Raw genomic sequence first — 26,962 nt, 5'->3', positions numbered from 1 at the left:
CCACAGCGGTGGGGGCAGCCCCTGCCATGGAGGGCCTGGTGGTTGTAGCAGCGCCCTTTCCCTTCTTCACAGCTTGGCCTTTCCGGCTAACTGAGGGGGCTCACCTAGAATCTGGGGGGGCGGTGGGCGTAGCAGAGGCAGTAGTCGCCCCGGTGCCTCCTGCTGCTGATGCCCCAGCGGGAGCAATGGCAGGTGTTTTGGCAGCAGTGGTTGGGGGGAGGCTTGGGGGTTGGGCAGGGGGGTAGATGGGGGAGGGGCAGCTGAGGTTGTTAGAGGGACCTCACCCCTCTCATTCCCCGCCATCGTGAGCAGGGAGAGACGGGGAGACACCAGAAGGAGGAGGGGGGAGGGGGTAGCAGATTAACCACTTCTCCCTGCAGGCGGGGGGGGGAGGCAAATGGGTCGGACTGGACAGGGGGAGGAAACAGAAGTTGGGGTCAGGGAGTAGGGGCAAACTGTGGGGTGGACAGTCGGGGGGCGGGACGAGGTGGACCCATGCGCGTTTGTCCAAAGAGTCTCGTTTGGTCGGCTGTCGTTTCCGGTCCGGATGGTGGAACCAGGGCAAGCAGCTGAATCCAGAGGTAGATGGCAAGTTGCCAGCAGGAACGGACAGCGGGGGTGCCATGACGGTTGTAGTAGTGTGGGGGGGGCACTGATGGATCAGGGGGCAGCTCCATGCCACACCCCCTGTGCCCCTACAAACACAGTTAAGACACAGTCAAACTCCCCCCACATGAGAGTACAGTTCAAAAATTACTCAGTCTTACGGCCCCCTCCACGATGATTTGCAGCTTCCCTGGGCGTTTTTTTCTGTCGGCTATCTTTCCTTCTGGTTTTGTAGCGAGGCTTTCAGCAGGCCAGGAATGTCGGAGAGATAAGAAGATTCCTCTCGGCCATAAACATACAGCAAAATGGTTGGGTCTGGGGGCTTCCATTCCCCTCCTCCGGGGAGCGGGTCAGCAGTCCTCTCCCCCCCTCCGGAGGTTTCAGCTGGAGCAGTAGCAGCATCCAAGGGCAGTCACGGGGGGGCTGGCAGCTAGCTGGCAGCCGACCAGCACTCGAATGGCAGCAAAGAAAAACAGCAAAAAAAAACACAAAACGAAGAAAAGCGTCTGGCCCGGTTGGGGGGGGGGAAGCTGAGACAGGGGCAAAAAGTAAGAAAAGCCCAGGCCAGGGGGCTTTAGGAGAGAATAGAAAGCAGATAGCTGAGCAGCAAGCGAAGGAGGTCCCTTTTCCCTGGGTAAGGGAGCAGGGAAGGTTTTTTTTTAAAAACAGAAAAGAAATTTTTTGTAACACTTACAAGAATTACCAAAGAAAACAAAACAAACTATGCAACAAAACAACGCAAACAGAAGGTATAACACAGCAGCTTTCAGGAGGGAGAAGTGTTCAGGCTAGCCTGGGCCCAGAGCGGGGGGTCTTCCTCGACGCTCGTGGTCTTCCACCCCCTCGAGTTACCTAGTTCCGCGCCCAATGTCACCGATCATCCCTTTCCTGAGAGTGCCCGGCAAGATGGGCACAGCTGCGGGGTGGGCGGTTTAGAGGTGGGGAGGGGTAGACACCCATGTATTATAGGACCCCTCCTAGATGACAGTAATGATGGTATCCGCAGCGGCAACGGCTGGGGCTGGAATCTCTCTCTCTTCCCCACAATTACAGGGTCAGACAGAGGGAACCGGACGGGGTCACCAAGCAGAGAACCCCGGACAGCGCCCACCGCTCCTCGAAGGCGTCAAGGGAGTCGGTGGATGCCGCCCAGAGGAACTCCGCTCAGATACGTGAATGTACTGAGGATCGAAAAAAGGCCCTACAATCGCAGGACATTTCATGGGCCAACCTCCTCTCTCTGGTTTTATAAATAGCTGTTTTAGCCAAGGCTAGGAGGAGGTTGACCAGGAGATCCCGCAATTTTGTGGGGCCACGGATGGGAAGTGTGAGGGGAGAAATGAAGATAAAAAGGTGAGGGGAGAAATGAAGCTAGAAGCGCAATAAAATATTTGTGAGGAGCCAGAAAAGGGGCTGCAATCTGGCACACTCTAAATATACGTGCGCCAGGGTTTCCCTCACATTACAAAAAGGGCAAGTATCCGGGATGGGGGTAAAACGTGTCAGAAACACACCTGTGCTCACAGCTCCGTGAATGAGCCGCCAACTGATGTCCCCGACGGGCCTCGGGACCACGGTGGAATACAGGCTGGCCCATTGAGGTTGCTCACCCTCCAAAGGTGGCAGGAGGTCCTGCCACTTTGTATCGGGGTGGGACACCAGGGTGTGGGCGTGAAGGGTGTGAAGCGTGAGTGTGTATAAATATTTCCGTGGTGCAATTTGAAAACTGACCGGCTACAGTTCATGCAGCCGGCTTGCAGTGAAAGGGTGAGGGGTTTGTTGGGATCGGCAGGGTAGGGGCCCAATGGAAAGGTCCAGTGGGCCTGGGGTAGAGGATGGGCGGGGTGCGCCCTCACGCAAGGCTCGGTTGACATAAGCCCGAGCAGCGGGTCAAGGCGGCCTTCACCTCCTGAAGTACGTGCCGGGAGGTACGAGGGCTGGAGAGCCCCATGCGCCGAGCGAGCGTCAGGGGATCCAGCCAGTCTCTCCGGTCGTAGTCCAGGAGGTCTCCGACCCTCGTGACTTCCGCCAGGACCAAACTCTGGCGCACCGAGCGGGACTCCGCCACCTGCACACGGAGTTGGGGATTGTGTAGCAGGGGCTCCATGAGGAGATCTGCTCCCACGGTGGCCACCACAGACCTGGTAGTTAGAAACAGTTTCCAGGTCCGGAGGAGGTCCTGGTAGAAGACCGGCAGCCCGGAGAGGTCTCGCGGAAAACCTCTCGGACAAAGATAAAAGAGCTGCCGGTTGTATCGGAGCCCTTGGAAGCGGCGCAGGAAGGTGTGCGCCAGTATGCTCCACACCGAACTACTTGCACTATAAAAGAGCCTCTGCAGGGCCTGGAGGCGGAAAACGCAGACCTGAGTGTACAGACACTTCAGGCCCTGCCCTCCTTCCTTCACGGGTAAATGAAGAACTCCAACAGGGCCCAGTGCATTCCTGACCAAAAGAACTCTAGAATCAATCTCTGGAGGTGGGTCAGGAAACCCGGGGCCGGGGCGTTGAGCCTGTGCCAGAGTGTGGACAGGACTAGTTGGTTAAGCACCAGTGCTCTCCCTCGGAGGGAGAGACATCGGAGTAGCCTCGTCCATTTCCGGATCCGCTCTATCACCCCGCCTTCTAAAATTTGCCAGTTCTCCGGTGGGGAAGGGTGCGTGGCAGAAAGGTAAACGCCGAGATAGAGCAGTGGACCCGCACTCCACCGGATGGTCTGAAGCGCAGGTGGGAGGGAGCTTACCTGCTGCCAGTCCCCCACCGCCAAGCCAGAGCTCTTGACCCAGTGGACTCGGGTGGAGGAGGCTGCCGAATAGATGGCCTGGCATGCCTCCACTCGCGCCAAGTCACCCGGGTCCTGGACCACAAGGAGTACGTCATCGGCGTACGCCGACAGGACCAGCTGCAGCTCCGGCTCCCGCAGCACCAACCCTGTCTTCCTCCTGCGGAGGAGACAGAGGAAAGGCTCAATCGCCAGAGCGTACAACTGGCCCGAGAGGGGGCACCCCTGCCGCACTCCTCACCCAAAGCTGACCGGGTCAGTCAGGGTCCAGTTGAGCCTAACCAAACACTCCACGGAGGCATACAGCACCCGGAGAAAACTCACAAACTGAGGTCCAAATCCAAATGCCTGCACAGTGCTCAGGAGGTACACATGGTCTACTCTATCGAACGCCTTCTCCTGATCAAGAGACAGGAGGGCGAACGACAGACCATCTCTCCGCCCGAGTTCCAAAAGGTCTCGGACTAGAAAGAGGTTGTCAAAAATGCTGCAACCCGGGACAGTATAGGACTGGTCTGGGTGGATCACGTCCGCCATCGCGGACCCTAGCCGCAGCGAGATTGCTTTCGCTACGATTTTGTAATCCGTGCTAAGGAGTGAGACGGGACGCCAGTTTCGTAAATCGCGGAGGTCCCCCTTCTTCGGCAGCAAGGCGAGCACCGCTCACCTGCACGACAGAGGGAGGACCCCGCTCTGCAAGGACTCAGCCCAGACGGTGACTAGGTCTGGGCCGAGGATGTCCCAGAGCGCGCGGTAAAACTCCACGGTCAACCCGTCCATGCCCGGAGATTTATTGGTGGGCATGCGACGGAGGGCTTCCGAGAACTCGGCCAGGGTGAGAGGCAGCTCTAGTCGGTCTCGGTCGCCCACGCTGAGCGTAGGGAGTTCCTCCCAGAGCACCCTGCAAGCACCAGGATCGGTCAGATCCAGGGAGAAAAGGCTTGTGTAGAAGTCACAGGCCCTCCCACACATCTCCTCCGGATCCGTGAGGGGGGGGTGCCGTCTTCTGCAAGAAGGCAGGTGACGTGTTTCTTGGCCCCCCTCATTTTCTCCAGGGCATAGAAGAAGCGGGAGCCGCGGTCCATCTCCCGAAGGAGGCGGATGCGGGACCGAACGAAGGCACCTCGGGGCGGTGGTCCTCGAGGGCCCGGAGCTCCTCCCACTTCTCCCGGCATGCTCCGCAGAGGGACGGGTCCTCGGGGTTGGCGGCCAGGCGCCTCTCCATCTCTAAGACCTCCTTTTCCAACTGCTCTATCGCCGCATTTCTCTGTCGGCTGGTGCCCCGAGTGTAATCACAGCAGAAGAGCTTGGCGCGCACCTTCCCAAGATCCCACCATCGCCGCACCGAGAGAAAGGCACGCCACTGCTCTCGCCAGGCCAGCCAAAACTCCCGGAAGGACGTCACGAAGCTCTCGTCCTCCAACAGGCTGTTGTTAAAGTGCCAATAGGCCAGCCCCGTCTCTCTGCATGGAGGGAGACCGTTATGGTGACTAAATGATGGTCGGAGAATGGGGCCAGCCGAATGGCGGAGGAGTGGGCCTGTGGAAGATGGAAACGGGATAAGTAAATACGGTCCAACCGAGAGTGGTGTGACCGATGGGCCTCCACCCGGACAAAAGTGAACATGGAATTGTCATCTGTGTGATGGTTATGCCAGACGTCCACTAGGGAGTGATGTTCAACTATTCCTCGGAGAATATTCGCGGCGGCCGAGCTCGGCTCGGCCCCCTGAGCGGTCCTGTTCCTCGAGGGTGGTGTTAAAGTCCCCTCCCAGGACCAGGCACTCGTGCGAATCTAGGGTGCCGAGAAAGTTGGACACCCGCTGATAGAATTGTGGCTGCTTTGAGCTCGTTTGCAGGGGAACAGATGTTAACAAGATTGACCACGAGCCCCTCTAAAAGGACTCGAAGGTGCAGCAGGTGGCCCGGCACGGCCTCAGTGACCCCTAGCACCTCGGGCTGTAGGTTGGGGGAGAACAGGGTCGCCACTCCAGCTTGCCAAGTCGTGAAATGGCTAAAGTATACCCCGTCTCCGCACTCCAGCCGCCACCTGTCCTCGGCAGTCGGGTCCGTATGGGTGTCCTGCAGGAAAACTACAGAGTACCCCCCTTCCCGAAGGTAAGAGAGCACCTGGGACCTGCGGAGAGCCATCCTACAGCCCCTGGTATTCAGGGTTGCAATAATAAGAGGCGTCATGTGGAGGGCTGTGGGGGTGGGGGTTTCTTGTTGGTGGGGGTTTTCGTGGCCCCCGGTGGGTTGCACAGCAACCCGTGACCCATCCCGTGGATGAGTAGATCGTTTCAGAAGCCGCGGGCCCGCTCGTAGGCCGCAGCACCGCGCTTTCCTTGCCCCCTGCCCTCCTGTATAAGGGCCCTTGTGGCCTGGAGGATTTGGTCAAAGTCCTCCCATAGCTGAAGAGCCAGCTGTACCCTATTGCGGGTGCCACGGGTGTGTTCTAGGAACTTCCATAGTGCATGCCGCAGCTCATGGGGCGGTGGGGTTACGATTTCCGGGGTATTCCCTGGTGGGGCTCTTAATGCAGCCTCGTGGTCCGCTAAGGCGGGTAGACAGGGTGCGGACCACCGACGGGGCGTCTGACAGGCTGGGGTTATTAAATCCATTTCACGCCTTGGGGTGGAAGGGGATGGCAGGGAAAAAATTGCAACTCCTAATGGGTCGCGACTAGAAAGTGCAAAGACTGCTCCCTGGGGGGAATCTGCAAAAGGCGGGAAAGAAATAACCCCAGGGGTGGCATTAGCATTGCAGGAGGAGGGGAATTGGGCAGGGACAGGGGTGGGGGCGGGGGCAGAGGTAAGGCTCTGAACTTCATGAGGCGAGCAGCTAAAAGGAGGTGCCTCCTGAGCAGAGTCGAGGGGAGGGGTAAGGGAGGGGGCTCCCAGTGACACTAGGCGCTGGCTCCGTGGTGGTCTTGGCGGCCACGGCATCAGGTGGTGGACCACCTTCTGCGGTGCGCTTGCCCGGGAAGGCAATTAGCGGGAGGGAGCATGGGGAAAGGAGGGCTAGGGTGAGGCTACCCAGATTGAGGCCAACCGGCAGTAGATCATCTTCTCCCTGCGTGACCGGGGTCAAGTCTAGGGCCTCAATCTCCGCATACACAGAAGAGAGGCAAACTCCTGCTACCCCGGGGGCCTCTCCTCTAGGGCTCGCCTCAACAGTCGCCTCGGGGTTCGCGGGGGGTTCGGGTGGTATCCGGGCAGAAGTGGCATCCTCAGGGGTCTCAGAGGGGAGGGTCTCCCGTGGAGGGGGGATTCTGCCCTCCAATGCCAGTCTGTCTTCCCCTCCCGACACCAGCGGATGGATCTCACTCGTGGCCGTAGTGGAAGGCTCAGTATCAGTGTCTTCCGGGGGGCTTCCGCGTCGGATGGATGCAGCGGAGCTCGAGCCTTCCGCTTGCCTTGCTTCCCCTGGACTAGGGTCCAGCCCACCATAGCGTCATCTGGGGGTTGGTTAGCAGGGGTCGTCTCGGGGGGCGGAGGCGATGATTCAGGGGTTCAGGGGGGGGTAGCGGTGAGGCAGCATGAGGGGCGGGGGGTTCTCCTTGGGGCGGGCCCTCTCCTATACCCGGTAATATCTTTGCCACACCCTCCTCCATAGGCTCTACCAGATTGGTAATAGCAAGGGTGGGACTCTCTTGCTCACCCGGGCGTTGTAGAGAAGGTATCTCTTGGGCCCGGATGGGAGCAGCGATGGGTCGGGTAGGAGGAGGGTTGGTTTCAGGTGCCGGGCAGCCAGGGGCGTCGGCAATGACGGGGCCGATGTCCTGCCGGGTCTCAGGGGTCTTGGGTGCCCCTCCCCCCCCCCGGGCCAAAGGGCAGTCTCTGTGGACATGCCCTGCTGAGCAGCAGAGGTAGCACCGGGCCTCTCCGGTGGAGTAAAAGACCCGATAACGGGCTCCCTGGTAGGGGACTGGGAAGGACCCCTCGAGTGCCTCTCCGTCACGCGCCCCTGCCGGCGGTAGAAGCTGCACTTGCCGGCGGAATGAAAGGGCGTGACGGAGGGTGGGGTCCTTGCAGCCCAACGGGAGAGGGCTGATGACAGAGACAAGTTTCCTCAGGGTGGAGAGAGCGGGTAACAGGGCAACATTGGGTAAAAAGGGAGGAACGGAGGTGAGGACGAGACGAACGCCCAGGTCTTCTAGCGGCTCTAGGGGGATAAACACCCCCCTCACCGCCAGGCCCCTCTCCACCGCCTCCTGGGCGGCAGCCTCTGAAGCTAAGAAAAAAACGACCTTCCCATACATTTTGGAGGCCGCCACAATAGCCGTGGGTCCTACCACCTTCGCCAATGCCTGCACGTATGTCTCCACGTGGGGCGAGGCGGGCACCAGGAGGCAACGGACACTGTGCCTCCTGGTCAAGGTGGGGAAGGGGCCCCGGTCGCTGGTGTTGGTAGCAGGGGCAGTGGGTGGGCGAGATGACGAGGCGGCAGGCAGGGGAGAGCCTGCCATCGCCCGGGCATACGTCCTGGGGGCCGGGGGAGGGACGCTCGCAGAGCTGGTGGAGGGACCAGCAGGGGGGGACGCTGCGGTCGATGACGGGGCCACAGCGGTGGGGGCAGCCCCTGCCATGGAGGGCCTGGTGGTTTTAGCAGGGCCCTTTCCTTTCTTCCCGCCCTGACCTTTTCGGCCAGCTGGGGGGGGGGGGGTTCCTAGAATCTGGGGGGTCAGTGGATGTAGCAGTGGCAGTAATCGCCCCGGTGCCTCCTGCTGCTGGTGCCCCAGCGGGGGCGGTGGCAGGTATTTTGACAGTGGTGGTGGTGGGGGGGTCAGGGGTTGGGTGGGGAGGAGGTGGGTGAGGAAAAACTGATATTGGTAAAGGGGCCTCGCCCCTTTCATTCCCCGCCATTGTGAGCATGGAGAGACGGGGAGAAACCGGAAGGAGGAGGGGGGAGAGGGAAGCAGATTAACCGCTCCTCCCTGCTGGGCTGCAGGCGGGGGGTGGTGGTACCAAATGGGTTGGACTGGGAGGGGGGAATAACAAAAATCGGGGTCCGGTGATAGGGGCAAGCTGTGGGATAAGCAGTCCGGGGGTGGGGGGGTGTGGACCATGCACGTTTGTCCAAAGAGTCTCGTTTGGTCGGCTGTTATGTCCGGTCCGGAAGGCAAAGTTCAAAGCAAACAGCTGGATCCGAAGGTAGATGGCAGATTGCCAGCAGGGATGGACGGCGGGGGGGCCGTGACAGTTGTAGTAATGGTGGGGGGGTGGGCACCGATGGATCGGGGGGCAGCTCCGTGCCACACCCCCTGTGCCGCCGCAAACACAATTAAACCACAGTCAAAACTCCCCCCCACGAATATAATTCAAAAAATTACTCAGTCTTACGGCCCCCTTCACGATGATTTGTAGCTTCCCTGGGTTATGTCTCCTGTCTTCTGAAATCTTCTTCTCCAACTGTGTTGGCTGTGTGCCAAGGCTTTCGGCAGGCTGAGAATGTTGTAAAGATAAGACAGGAATTCCGAGCTAACAACAAAACGGCTGGGTCTGGGGGCTTCCACTCCCCCCTCCGGATAGCAAAATCGGCAATCTTCCCCCCCTCCTCTGGGGGTTTCAGCTGAGGCAAATAGCTGCGCCCGGGAGCAGGTGTAGTGGGGGGGTGCTGGCGGCAAATTGGCAGCTGACCAGCACTCAACGGACAAAACGAAACAAAAAAGCGTCTGGCCCGGTCGGGGGGGAGAACTAAGGCAGGCTCAAAAAGTAAGAAAAATCCAGGCCAGGGGGCTTTAGAAAAGAATAGAAAGCAGATAGCTGGGGAGCAAGCGAGGGACATCCCGTTTCCTAACAGGGAAGGTTCCAGAACAATCAGGAACCTTCTAGAGATAATTAAGACAGACAGGCTGATTAGAACACCTGCAGCCAATCAAGAAGCTGCTGGAATCAATTAAGGCAGGCTAATCAGGGCACCTGCGTTTAAAAAGGAGCTCACTTCAGTTTGTGGTGCGCATGTGAGGAGCTGGGAGCAAGAGGCTGAGAGTGAGAATGTGGACTGTTGGAGGACTGAGGAGTACAAGCGTTATCAGACACCAGGAGGAAGGTCCTGTGGTGAGGATAAAGAAGGTGTCGGGAGGAGGCCATGGGGAAGTAGCCCAGGGAGTTGTAGCTGTCGCACAGCTGTTCCAGGAGGCACTCTAGACAGCTGCATTCCACAGGCCCCTGGGCTGGAACCCGGCATAGAGGGCAGGCCTCGGTCCCCCCCAAACCTCCCAACTCCTGGTCAGACACAGGAGGAGTTAACCTGGACTGTGGGTTCACCAAAACGGCCAAACTGAGGGCTGCCGTGAAGCTCCAAGGTGAGCAAATCTGCCAATAAGCGCAAGACCCACCAAGGTAGAGGAGGAACTTTGTCACAATATATACAAAGAAGGCTTCCCTCAGCTGTGGGCCTCAGATATAGTTCAAATATATGATGCTGAGCCCAATCCCTTTGAGCACCTCTGTGGGTTCCCTTCACCATATCACACCCCCATATTGGTATTTTTGGTAAACAGCCAACAATTAAATATTCCCAGTTCACTGTTAGGAAATGTAGCTTTAGAAGCATCAGGACTATGGGTCAGATTTTACAATATGGCTGCCTAAATTGCACCTGCACCTGCACATGCTCATGCTCTTATGCATGCAAAATGGATACTTATGCATGCACTTACCTGTCATGCACGCACAAATTCTATGGATACAATTAGTAATCAGTGCCTGCATTTGAGAATGTGGCCCTGTGTTTCTAAAAAAGAAATTACATTAAACTGGCTATTAGCCAGGATGGGCAGGGATGAAAAACCATCCTCTGAAGTGTCCCTAGCCTCTGTTTGCCAGAAGCTGGGAATGGGTGACTGAGGATGGATCACTTGATGATTACCTGTTCTGTTCGTTCCTTCTGGAGCACCTGGCATTGGCCACTGTCGGAAGACAGGATATTGGGCTAGATGGACCTTTGGTCTGACCCAGTATGGCCATTCTTATGTTCTTGTGTTTTAAGCTTTAAGAGTCTGATTCTCATTTACCTAAAGCCTCTTTGTATTTTGCTCAGGCAGCATCAAGAGGTCTTAATGTAAATGAGAATCAGATTCTAAATATACCAAGGATATACAAATACAAATATTTTAAAATATTTTCCTAATTTAATTATTTAATGTACTATTCATTTGAGGTAAGCGAACAACTGTAAAGGATTGTTGTAACATCTGTGTGGTGGAGCTGGACGTTAGTTCAGAGAAAACAATCTGAAAACAAAACTGTGCTCCGTGTTTCACTTTTACCTTCATTGTTGCCTGCAGGTAAGCGTGACGTGGAGCGTGCAGGTAGAGGTGATGTGCTTGTGGGCATTGGAGAATTTACAGTTTCTGTTCTTCCTTTTCCTGTTGCATGATGGGGAAAATATTATTAATTGAATAGTGTACATAGTAGAAAAGTACAATTTAAATAGAAAAAAAAATGTCAGCTGCCATTAGTTTTCCAGCTAGGACCATATTTCTTATTACAGCATTGATTACAGTGGGATAACTTCACGATGCTCTCTCATATTATATATACGCAACAAGAAGGCAGAGGTGTTTAATGCCTATTTTGCTTCAGTCTTCACTACAAAAGGCAAATTGTGACCAAATACTTAACACAATTAATATTTACAACAAGGGAAATGGCAAGCAAGCCAAAATAGGGAAAGAACAGGATAAAGAATATTTAGATAAGTTAAATGTATTCAACTCAGCAAGGGTCTGATGAAATTCTCCCTCGGGTACCTCAGGAACCAGCTGAAGCAATCTTGAAATTGGTAGTGATTATCTTTGAGAATTCATGAGGATGGGTGACATCCCAGAAGACTGGAGAAGGGCAAACATAGTACCTATGTTTAAAAAGTGGGTGTGGAGAGAAGACCTGGGGAATTATAGACTAGTCAGCCTAATTTTGATATCTGGAAAGATACTGGAACAATCAATTTGTGAGCACCTAGAGATAATAGCATTATAGGTAATAGACAACATGGGTTTGTCAAGAACAAATTATGCCTAACCAACCTAATTTCCTGCTTTTACAGGGTTACTGGACAAGGGCATGGGTAGAAGCTGTAGAGGGGATATATCTTGATTTTAGTAAGGCTTTTGACACTGTCCCATGACATTCTCATAAGCAAACTAGGGAAATGAGATCTAGGTGAAATTACTCTAAAATGGGCGCACAACTCGTTGAAAGACTGTACTCAAAGAGTAAATATCAATGGTTCACTGTCAAACTGGGGGACATATCTAATGGGGTTCCCTAGGGGTCTCTCCTGTGTTCAGTACTATTCAACATTTTCATTAATGACTTGGATAACGGAATGGAGAGTATGCTTATAAAATGTGTGGATGACACTAAGCTGGAGGGAGTTGCAAGTACTTTGAAGGACAGAATTAGAATTTGAAATGACCTTGAAAAATTAGAGAATTGGTCTGAATTCAACAAGATGAGATTTAATAAAGACAAGTGCAAAGTACTACACTTAGGAAAAATCAAATACACAGCTAGACAATGGCTAGGCAGTAGTACTGCTGAGAAGGCTCTAGGGACTATAGTGGATAACAAATTGTACATGAATCAACAATGTGATGTAGGAAAAATAACTAATATTCTAGGGAGTATTAACAGGAGTGTAACATGTAAGACACAGGAGGTAATTGTCCCACTCTACTTGGCAGTGGTGAGTCCCAATTGGAGCACTATGTCCAGTTTGGGGCGCCACACTCTAGAAAAGGTGTGGAAAACTGGAGAGAGACCAGAAGAGAGCTACAAAAAATGTTAAAAGTTTAGAAAACCTGATCTATAAGGAAAGGTTAAAAACCTGGCCATGTTTTATCTTGAGGAAAGAAGACTGAGGGGGAACCTGCCTCAGTGCAGGGGGCTGGACTAAATGACCTCTTGAGCACCCATAATGTTTTCCGATTTCACTGGAGCTGTGGTCCCTCAGCAGCTCTGAAAGTCAAGTTCCATATTTACATGCCTAAATTTACATGCCTAAATTCACATATATATCTTCCAAGAAGGTATTCAGTCTTGCTCTGAAGATCTCAAGAGATGGAGACTCCACCACTTCCCTTGGTAGTTTGTTCCAATGACTAGTCACCATCACTGTTAAGAAATTGTGCTTGCTTTCTAATTTGAATTTGTCTGGCTTCAGCTTCCAGCCATTGGGTCTTAGTCTTTCTCTGCTAGATTAAAGAGCCATTTAGTACCCAGTAATTTCTCCCTGTGAAGATATCTCTACACTGTACTCAAGTCTCCTCCCAATCTTCTTTTTGACAAGAGAAACTGATTAAGTTCTTTAAGTCTCTCACTGGAAGGCATTTTTTTCCAGTCCTCAAACCTTTCATGTGTCTCTTTTATACACCTTTCCAAATTTTTCAACATCCTTTTTAAAACGCAGACACCAAAACTGGAACCAGTATTGTAGGACAGGTTTCATCAGTGGATACAGTGCCTTATACAGATGACTATAGGTGCCCTTAGGCCTTTAAATGTCCTAAGAGCCTTGAATTCAGTAAAATTAGTATTATGAGGGAGGGAGACAGAAATAAATGACCCTGGCTGTCTGAGCAAGTCAGGTAACAGCAGCATGAGCACACTTTGGAGAAGAACAGTAATAACCAAAATGCCACTTAAGGCTCAGTCCTTCACATCTGAAGGCTTTATTATCTCCCCTTACACATACAGGCTCACTGAATTGTATTCATCACTGCACCTCTCATTCATTATTGTTCTGTCCCAAGAGACACTCAAGAAGCTCCCACTCTCAACAGAAGTCCTGAGACATTGATGAGCCCTGATGCCTTGTAGCATCTCCGGTTCTATTATAGGATGCCATACTTTTGGCAAACAGCAAGACTCCACATATTCAATATTTCTCTGCTGGCAGCTCTTTCCCTTTCTCAGCTAGTACTTCTTCATTACATCTCCACTCTTAATTTGCTGGCTGCATTCTGTGTTTCTCCACTAGCACCTCACTGCTTATTATCTCTTCTTTACTTTACCTTCTCCAGGTGATGCTTCATAACTATGGTGTCTGTACCTCTTTGAATACAGACTCCTTCAACCCTTTAAAACAAAGTTTGGGGCTCAACCATCACAACTTAAACAGAAGACAAGGATAACATAAGGGATACACATGCTTTCGACGTGCTGACATGCCAGGGTCAAAAGTGGTCTCTAGTCTCCAGCACTGAAGCTCACCATAGGCAGACCTTCAGGGACTCCAAAGGATTTCTCCTCATCGACCTGACAAGCAACATCATAATAGTTCAGCTGCTCAAAAGATGCTACAAGTTCCATAATCCATCTGGGCAGTTTAAAAAAACCCCCAAAATGTAGCCACCAAGTTTAAATAAGGCACCCCAGGAAATTGCTCAGTTGCTGAGTAACCAAAAGCCTGATGGAACTTTGAAAAAGCTCACTCACATTAAAAAAATGAGATAGAAAGAAACCAGAGTTGAAATCCTGACTCCAGCGAAGTCAACGATAAAAACTCCCATCAACTTCACTGGGGCCAGGATTTCTCCCAAGGTCTCTTTTTACTAACATTTGTGAAAAGCCAATAATTCAGTGTATTAGAGCAGATGTATTAGCTAGAACTGAAATAAAACTGGTACAAAGATAATGCTGAAACAGCCATCCTAGTACTAACGTGTATGAGTAGGGTTTTCTAGTGGGTTCATTCCTGTTATCCACCATACAGCACCACCATAGATACTCCAAAACCACCTACACTTCTCACTGCTATCAAGGCAGTAACGGTTGAACCTCACCAAGCTCAGAGATTGGGTACAGACACGTATCCAAAAGTATGGATGCTCATCTGAATGATCCAAATCTCTTGAGCATGCATACCTACTGAGTATGGATAGGCACCTACTTTATTAACATTTGTATACATGCAAATACATAAACAAAATTGGAAATCTTATAAGACAGCAAATCTGGGCCTGCAGATTGGCCATGAACCCTTCACTTAGAATATGCCTTTAAATGTTTTAAATTAAATATTTGAGCTCTGTGGTTTGGTCACCTAAGTTTCATAGTATTTTTTTGCTTTCAACTAGATTACTTACACTTCATAAACTCCTCCCAAATCCAATTTTGTTTCAATGCATTAATTTGGTCTTGGCTTGAGCCCAAAATTCACATTCTTTGAACTTTCATAGTAAAGGTAAAACTTCATTTGAATGCATGTTTGCAGAAACTAAATAAGGAATTGCAGACCAGGTCAAAGTGAAATTTTATTTAGAAGGTACTGAAGTGCTCACAATGCTTCTTCTCTCTATTCATCCATCGCTAGTGTAAATATGATGAAGATATGGTCAGACACTCTAAGGTGTATTGCTTCAAGAGAGGTATAATCTGTTGGTCTGAGCACAAGATGGAAGCAAAAATCACTGAGTTCTAATCCTCGCTGTGACACTGGCTTCTTTTGTGACTTGGGCAGATCCCTTAACCTTTCTATGCCTCTGAAAAATGTGGAATAAATGGTACTAACTTAACTACCATGCAGAGATGTTTGAAGGATTCATTAATTGTTTGTAAATCTCTTTGATGATGACTACTGCTAAGTATTATTATTAAACAGCTTTACTACAGATGATGGTAACTGCTATCTTTCATTTTCTTGTATTGTTCTCTGAACAGATTTTTGTGGCAATTTTATGACAAACATTCTGTATGCCTTATTTTTTTTAATTTAATTTATTATAGTAGCAGAATAAGATGCAGTTAGTACTAACTCAGTAGGTGGCACCATAACACTAAAAAACTCTCAAACGTTGTGCAGATGGATCCCCTATTATAATCCTGTTGTGAGATACCAGACAAATAGAATAGCTCCTTTTAAAAAGATGAAAATGGAGATCACAGGGCACTTGATCTTCAAAAAACCACATTACTCCAATACCAATACATGTATTGTTACCATGAATTTACTTTTCCCAATGTGGCCCACTACAATTCAAAATATTTCAGAGAGTGTATTAGCAAAATGACTCGAAGTCACAACTTTCTGCCCCGGTCATATCAATCAACGAGCATGTTTCTAAAATTCGTAGATGGAATGAAACTCAAGGATATCTCCAAAGCTCTACATGTAAGTTGTTCTGAATACAAAAGGTACAGTATGTTGTAAGAAAGTCTGACAATCACTGAGACATTAAGGGATAGGCAACCCAGTCTGGATGAAATAGGAAGCATCCCAAACCTTTACTGAAATCTCAGACTTAATCAAACCTTAAATAATGTTTGAGACGATGTGGAAGTTATTGACTCATACATATAGCTCCTGGAAGGGGAGGAAAATGTAAGGTATGCGAAGAGTTTCCTCTAACTAAGACATGTATAGACCTTCCTGCCTTGGCTCACCTGATAGACTGGTCCAGATTATATCCTTATTAACCATGAAGGTCCAGATTATATCCTTATTCAGGTAATTTGCAGAAAGCACATTCACAGCAAGTCCAGCCAATGGATGGAAGACTTTGCTCATTGTGTTAGTTCACCCCAACGTCTGGCCACTAGTTGGTGGACACAGCTGCTCCTTGGAAAAGGCTTTAAACGGGGAAGGCAGACTCCCAAAGTTATAAACCCAGAACACCTGAGCTGACAATCCTTTCCTTTGGAAGTTGTTAAACACCCAGGCCCAGAGAGGGAAAAGCAGGACTACTATATTTTAAAGAGACCATTTAAATGTTAAGCAAGATGAGCAAATTCAAGCACTGCTATGAAGAAACTAGGCTAAAAAAAGTCAAGGGTTTGAAATCCCTGGAACTTTAGGATACACTAGGCTGCATTCAGAAACAGTAACAGCAGCTTTTTTCTTGCAACCACAACTATGGCCCTGCTATACGGTGCAATGGTCACTCAAAGAACCCACTTATAATCCTGCCCCTGCTGCCCATTCAGAAAACCCAAGGTAAAAATTCTTTGCGTCAGACTAATTTGATAGCTGTAACACATCATTTGAGGACACTTCAGACAAAAAAGCTTGAAAAGATTCAGAGTAACATGTTTAGGGATTAATCTTGCCCAACACAAGTGTGGTGTATTATGTGTATGTGCAAGAGAAATCTAACAAGCAGGACAGAGATGCAATTCTGCATCAAAAACTGAAACCAGTGCCGCTTAGCGATCAGATTACTCTGAGCACTTAAGTCCATGTCTCATAAAACATATGCATTCTCTATCCCCTTTCTTACTTTACAGGCACACAAGTGGATTGAGATTTACTATGGCTCTATGCAAAGGACTGTGCCTAGTGCTCGAGGTTACTGGCACCCAGGATTATCCCCTCGGTACATACTGACGCTGAATTGCAACAACTTTGCATTCCCTGCTGCACACAAGCACAAGGAGCCAATGAAGTTGGGCCCCCTAACACCAATGGCATATTTGGCTTTTAATTGCTTTAATTCAGTTTCTTGAGTCGTGAAGTCAAAGTAATTGGGCTATGCCCCTGATTCTTGGGTGTGGGGAGAGGGAAGGGGAAGTTATCCTTCCCTACAGGCTTTGGAGCCCCTCAGTCTAAAGGCTGCAGTAGCACTGGCCGATGGTGTGACTTCCCCCTCCACAGGGGAAAATGGTCAGTGATTCTGCATAGTTGAAAATCCCCACCTCTGCCCTTCCCAAGCACCCCTCAAATCTCCAATACATTGTAACCCAGGAGCCCCCACTGAGAAGAGCTGTGGAGTGAGTTGGGGGTGCAGAAGATAGGCTGCATTAGTTCTTCAGGGTCAGAGCCTTCCACATCCACAGAGGAAGCAGCAGGATGTGACCTACTTGAAAGAGTGAGTGAAGCTCTTTGTGTGGGTCTTCTAGAAAACAGAATAGATCTGGACATTAGTCAGCTCAGCTGCACACCAACAGCGAATTGCTACTCAGAGAGGAACAACTGGTGGGAGGGAGAGGGTGAGTAAGGCAAGAAGGCTTAGAAACTGCTTCTAGCAAGCGTCTTTTGAATTATTTTTAAAAGTCGAAGTGGAATGAGATGTAATTTACACCCACTTTAAGGCCCCTTTACAATGCCAGCCTGGTGTAAAGAGCCTTAGTGTAAGTGAGAATGAGGCCCTGAGACTTTACGGTTTCTTTGTGAAGGAAGTTAAGAGATTGGTGCTACTTTACAAATAAGCCTGTATAAACACTGGCCTTGATCCTGTAAACACTTAAATGTGAGTAACTTTATATGGTGAAAAACCCCATCAAACTCAATAAAACTAATTACGTATGTAAAATTACTTGCGTGAAAAAGCGTTTGCGGGTTCAGATTTTATTCTTTAACATGAACTGTTTTGAGAAATATTTTCCATTTTGTTCCAAGCCATTCTGTGCCCAGACCTGTTGCCAATTGCTGATGGAAATCAGTATAGATCCATTCAAGTCAATGGAACAACGCCAGTTTACACCAGCTGAGAATTAGAGCTGACATACATTCTGACATTTCAGTATTTGTTTTCATCCCAAATTGGGACAAAAAGCAGAAATTTTTAAAATCCTGGAAAGGAAATTCTGAAAAATGTTTCGTTTTGACATTTTCGATTGAAGCAAAATATTTTGACATTCCAAAATTGACATGTTTCATGTTGGTTTATTAACTGTCCAAAACCACTTTGTTTCAAATCAGTTCAATATTAAACTGCATTTACCCATAGTGGTGCATTACCTTATGGGAGCTGTATATCAGGAGCCTGATGCTGGCATTCACCTCTGTGAACCAAAGGTATGATCTTCCAGTCTGAGCACAACTTAGCTGGACTACATCTCCCCTAATGCACCCAATGTCATATGACTCACATGAGGCACTGCACAGCTTGGACCCACACTGCACTATGGGAGATGTAGTCCTCCAGGGAGCCTGGCCCGTGGGAGATAATGAGGACGCAAATTACATGTCTCATCTGGCAATATCACACAAAGGAAATGTTAAACTAAAGTTCTGTTGAACAGATCCAAATTGAAACCTTTCAAGTCAGTTCAAAATATGAATGTTCTGATTTGGTTGATTTGTTTGAGCCAACCAAAAATGAAATATTTCACTTAGATTTTCCAGAAGGAAAATCAACATTTTCTGGCAAGAATCAACATTTTTCAAGAGAAAACTTCAATCTTGAAGAAACTACATTTTCTGACAGAAAACCATTTGACTGGAAAATTCCCAATCAGCTCTCCTGTGAATCTTCCCCCAAACCCTTAAAAAAATACAAAAAATAAATGCAGCAATCCAAATTTAAGTTTTGCCACACACATAATTATTCTAAACTAAAAACAAAGCTTTGCTAGAATCATAATTACTTAAGAATCCCACCTATTATCAGATATACAGGAAAAACAAGTCTGTCCATTGTATTACACATTAAACTTAATGTCAGCCATCATCTTCACAGGCTTAGAGCAAGTATAATAGACTGCTTGTATAACTACAGCTAACAACGCCTTTGCTGCTCTGTGGTTTCTCTCATTCTGTTTACTTCTCTTTTTCTTCTTCAGAACCCTACTAAAAAGGAAGAGGGTGCAGTGTACTGTGGTTTAGAGCTTAAGCTCATCCAAATGGTGAAACTGGGTTACTATAGCACCCGCATGCTCAAGTAATCAGCCCTATCTTGGTGCTAAACCACATCTTCTCTAGAGCAGTCATGTAGTTTCCTGATTAACTTCTTTTCACCAAATTTGCATTTCTAATTATTTTTAGTTGTACAGGCCCACTTATATGATAGAAAGCAGGGTTTCCAACATGAAGATACTGGTAATCTTTGGAAATACAATGAAGTGTGCCTTTCAGGGAGTATTTGTGAACACATGAAATATGCCTGCAAGAGGAGAGCAGATCTAATTCTGGCTTTATATTTATTACAACTGCAAAATGCTGGGTTTTGTCCACAGTCAAAGATCCTCTGTATGTGAGGAATGTAATAAAAAAGAATGAAAATACTTAGCTTGCAAGACCATATATGTATAGGCTGCCGTATGAAACAATTACAGTGGTATTTATTGACACTGTGATGTTTACTTGGCAATTCTGTGTTGAGTCAAAAGAAAGACTACATCTTTGTTTGCTTTTTCCTTTTGAATATTTCCAGTATTCATGAAAGTGAGAAGCTGAGAGCTATACTTAAGTAGATACAATGTTAAACATTTGTTTTGCAAGTCTCACCACCCAGCTTTAGCAATGAATCTTCTGGCACTGCTATATTTTTGATCTTCCTTTCCAGAATCAACTATGAGCAGACTAGCATTTGTACCAAGATGATGGTTTTGTGGACAGAACCACCAGAGACACTGGATTGAAACTGCTAAATGCCTATTGCTTGTGACCAATGGAGAAAATGGGGGGAAATAATTACTAGGCCACCCTCCCGCACAGTATTTTCACTGCTGCTTCTCCCAGCACCATTGGGGTGGGGATTGAACAGGTGAAGGAGAGAGCACAGCCCTGAAGAAGGTTGGAAGGGATGGGAGGCTGCAACGAACACTGCCTTGTAATGGATCAGAATTAGAGTCAGAAGTGGTGCTCATCATGTCAGAACATCCCATAGGAATTGTGGGGTGTTTGGGTCTCAGATTTCTTTTCTAACTATATTCCACTGAGTTCCATTACAATTCTAGTGCTGCCTGTAACCTGGAAAATATTGGGGGAAACTATTTCTGCCTGGAAACCACATTCCAGTAATGCTGGGTACAACTGGTGTACATTTTTTGCACAAAATGTTTCTTTTTCTTTTTTTAAAAAAAGGCCATTTTCCAATTATTTTATTTTTATCTTTTTGGAAAAATTATAAACATAAACATGTAACACTTTCCCCAAACTTTTCTGTGATATTTTTAATTTTTTATCAAAAATGTTTTCAGTCATCAACTTTTTTTGTGTACCGAATATTGCAGGAAATTTTCCCAAAGACAGAAAATGGGTCTATTTTCCTGCAAAACAGAAACACCTTTGAAATGTTTCACAAAATTGTTTTTTTCAAACAGGTCTACTGCTGAGCCATGAACAATTTAATAGTGAAAGCAGTTACAATACTTTAGCCACTTGGGACCTGATCCAAAGCCTACTGAACTCAAAGAGCATCCTTTACCTTTAGGATATATCCTTGAAGTTAATGTAAGGACTTCAGGAACTGGCCCTTAAAAGGATGTGATCACCTTGAAATCCAGTCAATTTTAAAAATGAATTAAAAGCAATTTCAGGAATTACACTTCTCCTGAGTTACTCTTCCAATTATTGAATCAATACACTCACATTACCCTATTTTTTAAAAAATTCTCCCCTGTTGCTATGTGAAAGACCCAAACAAACAAAAGGGGAAACTCACAAACTGGTCCTAATAGGTCAGGTAGAGAGAGAGATACAGACGAGATAAAGGATCTGATTTTCAGATGTGCTCACACCCACAACCCTCATTGACTTCAGCTGAAGTTGGGAAGACTCATCTCTTCTTAAAATCAGGCCCCATGTGTAGTAAAATGCACAAAGAGAACATGCAGGAAAAAAGGGAGAGAAAATAATGTTTTCTCTAATCTCTAACATTCACTGTAATATTAGGTGCTATTTGTAACAAGAGTAGGTAAAAAGTTACAAATGCAAGTGTGACTTTTAAGAAGATGGTGTTCTTTTCAAAGTTTACTTAGTTTTTATTACAGTAGTGCTTAGAGACCCCAACTGAGATGAAAGACCCTTTGTGCTAGGTGCTGTACAAACATAAAAAGCTTACAGTCTCAATAGACAAGATGGACAAAGGGTTGGAGAAAGGAAGTATTGTCCCAATTTTATAGCTGTGAAATTGAGGCAGAGAGAGACAAGCTTGAGAATGACTTGCCCAAGGCTACACAAGAAGTCTGTGGTGTAGACAGAATGTAGATCTACCAAGTCCCAGTCCAATACCTTAACCACAAGTTCATCCTTTCCCTACCAGTACGATACAGCCTAAGGGATAAATCACTTTCCTCTTCTATTTGTTTGGGAATGTTTTTAGTTTTGTTTTGTATGAAGATATAAACTTCCTTGCAGTTACCCTTAAAAGTGCTCATACTAAAATTTCTGGGTACTGGATTTTTTTTGTTGTTGCCTGTATATTTTTTGTGTGCTTTTTAAATGAAGCCATAATAGAGAGAGTGTAAATAAACCTAGTATTTGTCCGAAATATTAAACTTTCCACATTGCAGCACTTCCTCCAGACAGCTATACAAACTGTTAAGTACATTTAACGAGCAAATTAGTAGGCAATGATACAAAGATAGATGCTGTAAATCTTCCAATAAATAATGGGTAAAGTTACAGCAGTACAGTACAATTTAATCTGAGTCTTTTCTAAAATCACAGTGCATCACAACGTGCTTTTTATTTAATTGTGTAAGTAAACATATGTGTGTGTGTGTGTGCTGTGTACTGTAGGTGGAGGTTTAAAACTGCTTTCAATCAATAGAGATTATTGCTATGGACCAGATCCTGATCTGGAGTATTTCAGCGAAGCTCCATTGACTTCAAAGGACTACAGTGTACTGATTTAAACCAGCTAAGGATCTGGCCCTAAATGTATCTACTGTAAAATTGCAGCTTCTAACTTACACCTTATTGACTTCAATAGATTGGACAGGATTTCAGTGCAAAATTTGACTCCATGGGGTCTTTTGAAGTGAATGGGGCTGGATGGTGTAAATCAGCACAAAATATCTCCACATATTTAGACAAGAGACTCACTTAATAGAGATGAAGATGCTAGGTACCTCAGCTGGAGTAATAATTTGAGAGTTGCAATGATACTTCACGTAGGGTGACCAGACAAGTGTGAAAAACTAGGACTCTTTTTGGGGGTTGAAGATGGGGGGGCATAGTTGCCTATATAAGACAAAGTCCCTAATATGGGAACATCTGGTCACTCTAACTTTACTACTGATGGAGAAATCCTCAAATTAGGGCCTGATTCTGCCCCACTGAAGTCAATGGGAGTTTTGCCATTGACTTTAATGGGAACAATATCAGGACCTTACAGAAGATAACTTGAATTTTATCTGAATCAAGCAAGAATCAAACTGTACCTGACCGCTTAGATGATAAGGTGGATCTGTATAATTCCTCTAAGGCTGTGCATTTCAAGCTTGGGGCTGAAAAAATGGGGCCAAATATAGCAATCTTGTTTCAGAATGGAGTAATCTGTATGCCATTGCTCTACATCTGTAATGTGCAGTATTGTTTTTATTATACTGCTACTCTGCCTGCTGTAGCCCTCAGAGGGCTTTGAAGAATCCTTAACAACAATGGAAGTATCTGAACCAGAATAAAGATACAATTCCATCAAACCCTCCAAAAGAACTTTATTTTCCAGTGAACTGTCACTTGTGATTCTACAACTTCTTGCTCCGAGCTTCATGGAGCCTTCAGCAGTTGTTGTGCTTTCTGAATCTGAGTCCCATCCCTCACATCGCTAAAAACCTGCGCTCTAAACTGCATTGCTAGTCTCATTCATCTTCCATGACCCAGATTCCTCCCAACAGTAAGAAAAGAGCAAACCAGCACTGGCTGAGAGATCCAGTATCTGTTTCCTAAAAGGTAGAGGAGAGCTTTAAAAGAAATCCATCCAGCTGGGCAGAAAAATCTTAACATCATTTCAACTTCATGCCTGATGCTTGCATATGCCATTTGGTAGGCTGGTCAATTGTAAAATTGGCTGAATACAATTAATCAAGTACATTGATTAATTTTTGTGGCTATTCATCAAATAATTTGTTTGACAAATATTATTCAGTGAGCTTTAGGAGTGGTTAAATAATGCAAAAAATTATTTGACGAGTAAATTATTCAATTAGTCTTACTAATATTTGGAGGTGTTTGAATATTTTACAAAAGATATCTTTTCTGGTGTCCTACCAGCTGTAGCTCACTAGATAAACTAATGCAGACGTACAACTATTCTTGCAAAATAAAGGCTTGTCAACTATTAAAAAAAACCAAAAATCTTCTTGTATATTCTCTGGTCTTACGTTCATTTGAAATTCTCCTTTCACTCATGTACAAAGAGGAAGGAAGATCCAGAGGCAGGGTGCGCCCCACGGTCTCATGAGAACTGGTTTCAATTCTCTGCTTCACCATTGGCTTTGTGGGAACTTGGGCAAGTCACTTAGTTGCTCTGTGCCTCCATTTCCCCATCTTCTAAATGGTTATAATAGTACTACCCTTCCTCAGAGGGGTGCTATGAGGATAAATACATTAAAGATTGTGAGGTGCTCAGATAATAGGGGCCATATAAGTACAGAGAATTTTTATAATACAAAAGACTGTAGCTGCTTATGCATCTGGTTCTGCCGCTCTTACAGTGGGTAGTACCCTCTGGCCCAGAATTTGCTCTCTCATCATGCTGAGCCATCTTAGTAGTATCTGGTAGTACCTTACTCCACAAGTAGTGCTGTTGAAGAAAATGGGATAAGTCACAGAGTATGATACTTTTTCATGTGAGCAAAGGTGGAAGTATCTTAAGTTTGGGACTACTGATCAGGAGTAAGGATGGCAAACAGTGGTTTTGAACCAATTTTTATAGTGGGGTGCTGAAAGCCATTGACCAAAACTATAAACCCCGTATATAATGGAAACCACTTCAAGCCAGAGGGTGCTGTCCCACCCCCAGCACCCTTACTTCCAGCACGTGATGGCAGAACCTGGTCTTTATACAGATTAAGCTCAGCTCCATACAGTATCAACATATGATTTATGGTGCAGCAAATTAGGTATAAAAATGCCGCATCACAAGTTGTCTAGAGTCAGATAAAAGGGGATCAATTTTTATAATAGAAAAATAATTGAAAAAGATAAGGTAAATGAACCACCAAAGAAAAGTGTCCAGGGAGTTCCTGGTTTATTTCCTTTATATATATAGGAAATATAGTTTATTTCCTTTATACTGGTATAGCTGCTTCCCAACTAGATGTAGACAAGGTCTCAGCTATTATGATCTGGCATGTACTTCTAGCATATACATTAAGAAAAATTGAGTTGTTCTGAAGCAAGATAAGAAGGTTAAGTAAAATATTAAAATGCCTATGCATAAATGCAGGGAGCATGGGAAACAAGCAGGAAGAACGGGCAGTGATATTAAATGATAGACTTGGCATAACAGAACTTTTAATGACTCTCGTAAATGAATATATAGATGCATAGATGTAGAAGAAGTAGAAAGGAAGGAAGAGGTGGAAGGCTGGCTCTGTTCAGCATGTCAAACTGCTTACGACAATAGGAAGCTATAGCTACTGATGAGTGTAATAAAGGAATTCTTAGGGAAAGGTTGGATGGAGAAAAATAAGAGGAAACAAAGTAACAAGAATTGTGGTGCCCAGAAAGATACAATACAAATAATAAAAACAAAAAACTCCACCAACCAACAGACCAGCTCTCACAGTGTACTAACGTGCATGATCCTATACTCATGGGGGATTTTAATGATTCAGATACCTGTTGGATAAAAAAAATTGCCAAACATGCATCATCAAAGAGTTTTAGAAGATAATATTACGATTCAAAAAGCAACAAATCCAACTAATAGTGAAGCCACTCTGTATCCACCTCTGATCTTCAGTTGATGAGCTTGGAACGGGTAGCAATTGTGAGAATTGCAGGCAAGCTGAGATGACATGAATGTAGAATCATAGAAGAATCATAGAAGATTAGGGTTGGAAGAGACCTCAGGAGGTCATCTAGTCCAACCCTCTGCTCAAAGCAGGACCAACCCCAATTAAATCATCCCAGCAAGGGCTTTGTCAAGGCAGGCCTTAAAAACCTCGAAGGATGGAGATTCTACCACCTCCCTAGGTAATTCATTCCAGTGCTTCACCACCCTCCTAGTAAAATAATTTTTTCCAATATCCAACCTAGACCTCCTCCACTGCAACTTGAGACCATTTCTCCTTGTTCTGTTATCTGCCACCACTGAGAACAGCCGAGCTCCATCCTCTTTGGAACTCCCCTTCAGGCAGTTGAAGGCTGCTATCAAATCCCCCCTCACTCTTCTCTTCTGCAAACTAAACTATCCCAGTTCCCTCAGCCTCTCCTCATAAGTCATGCGTTCCAGTCACCTGATCATTTTTGTTGCCCTTTGCTAGAGTCTCTCCAATTTGTCCACATCCCTTCTGTAGTGGGGGGACCAAAATTGGAATCAAGTTGACTCTGATCAACATCCTGTGTAATCTGCAGCAAGCTAGACCTGAACTCTGTGTCACGGTCCTGGAGTCTGTAAGCCCCTTGGTGTGGCAGACTGGAAATTCTGAAGCAACTTCATTGAAATTAAAAACAGAGGAAGCCAAATTGTATAGCATGCCCGTTTAGAGGCAACATGTAGAAGGCAGAGCCCTGGAGGCAGTATGGGATTATGGGACAAGCACATTAGCAACTGAACATTTCTGCTAAAATGTTGAAATTTAAAAAGCCGTCTGTAGTTTTCAAAGATAACAACATTTTATACTGGATCAGAAAGTTCCTACCTCTGAAATCTATTGTTTCAGGATGTCTGTAGCCTCAGATTGACCACATTTACACTCAGGTCAAGTTTTCAAAGTCTTCTACACAACCAGAAGAGCTAGAAACACTTTTTAAAAAGTGAAACCCAAGATTCTAGAGCATGGTTCTGCTTCAAAGGGTGGATTCCAGGGGAAATTCCATAGTCACAGTATACACGAGACCCTCCTTGTGCCTGTTGCAGAATCAATGCATTGTAACAGAGACTACAGACTCCATTACAAATGCAGTACAATATTTAAGCAGCGTATAAGGGAACTGACTTAGTCATGAGGGCACAGCGAGTTAGGAAAGATCCAGGACCTTTTCCTAGGGTGCTCTGGAATTCTGCAACAAAAGGAGGGCAGGGAGCCCCCAGGCCTTCACAGGCTGACAAGGCCAGAAGACATACGAATCATCAGGAATGGGGAAGATTGGCAATAGACCACCAAAAATATCATATCTGGTACCTGAGTCATTCAGGGACAATGAGCCAGGGAGTGGATATATTTGTGGCTGATGTTAGGGAGGGAACTGTTAACTATCTGGGAACCTGTCTGGAAATAAGTGGGAGGTAGCCAAGCTAATTGCTGGTGTCTACCTGTGGCAGGTGCAAGTACTTGTTCCATAGGGTCCAGTTTTCTGATAAACCAGAATGGGAAGTGGCCTTAGGGAAGGCATCTCCTAATGAATCTGGGGAATGGCTTTGGGGCGCCTAACGTATAGTAACAGTGAGGAGACAACCCCTTGCCTCATCCCGTTAATGTTCAGACAAGAGGAGAGTTCTGGGGTACCAACAGTGGATTGGGTAGTAGCTGTGGAGGCATGGAAGACTGAAAGTAGCCCTCCAAGAAGTGGAAACAATTAAGGAGGGAATCATGAGCTACATTGTACCAGTTATTGCTGGGTGGTTCCGGGTGAATTAAGTTAATAGAGTTGAGGCCTAACTAAATCACATCCCTTGCATATTGTCTTTCTTCCCACACGTCTGGGAAAATACATGAGGTCCTGCCTTGCTGTGGTGTCTGCTGCAAAATTAATGCATTGTAACAGACACTATAGACTCCATTACTGAGGCAACC

At 46.8% G+C, this 26,962-nt stretch overlaps 1 protein-coding gene across 8 annotated transcripts in view; it reads right to left on the bottom strand.

Annotated features, from left to right (window-relative positions):
- Window positions 1-26,962, bottom strand: part of PTPRC (protein tyrosine phosphatase receptor type C) — a 155,071-nt gene that overhangs the window by 103,412 nt on the left and 24,697 nt on the right. For 5 of the 8 annotated variants that reach the window (XM_073356764.1, XM_073356763.1, XM_073356768.1 and 2 more), the window contains exon 3: window positions 10,657-10,755. The exons of the other annotated variants lie outside the window; for them this stretch is intronic. In XM_073356764.1, coding sequence (XP_073212865.1) covers window positions 10,657-10,755 — 99 coding nt within the window. The remainder of the gene's footprint in view (window positions 1-10,656; window positions 10,756-26,962) is intronic. 8 annotated transcript variants of the gene reach the window in all.

This window comes from Lepidochelys kempii, chromosome 8 (genome assembly GCF_965140265.1).
Source record: "Lepidochelys kempii isolate rLepKem1 chromosome 8, rLepKem1.hap2, whole genome shotgun sequence".
Taxonomy (NCBI): domain Eukaryota; kingdom Metazoa; phylum Chordata; order Testudines; family Cheloniidae; genus Lepidochelys; species Lepidochelys kempii.
Note: the sequence above shows the minus strand (reverse complement) of the source record. Positions and strands in the feature narration are given on the sequence as shown.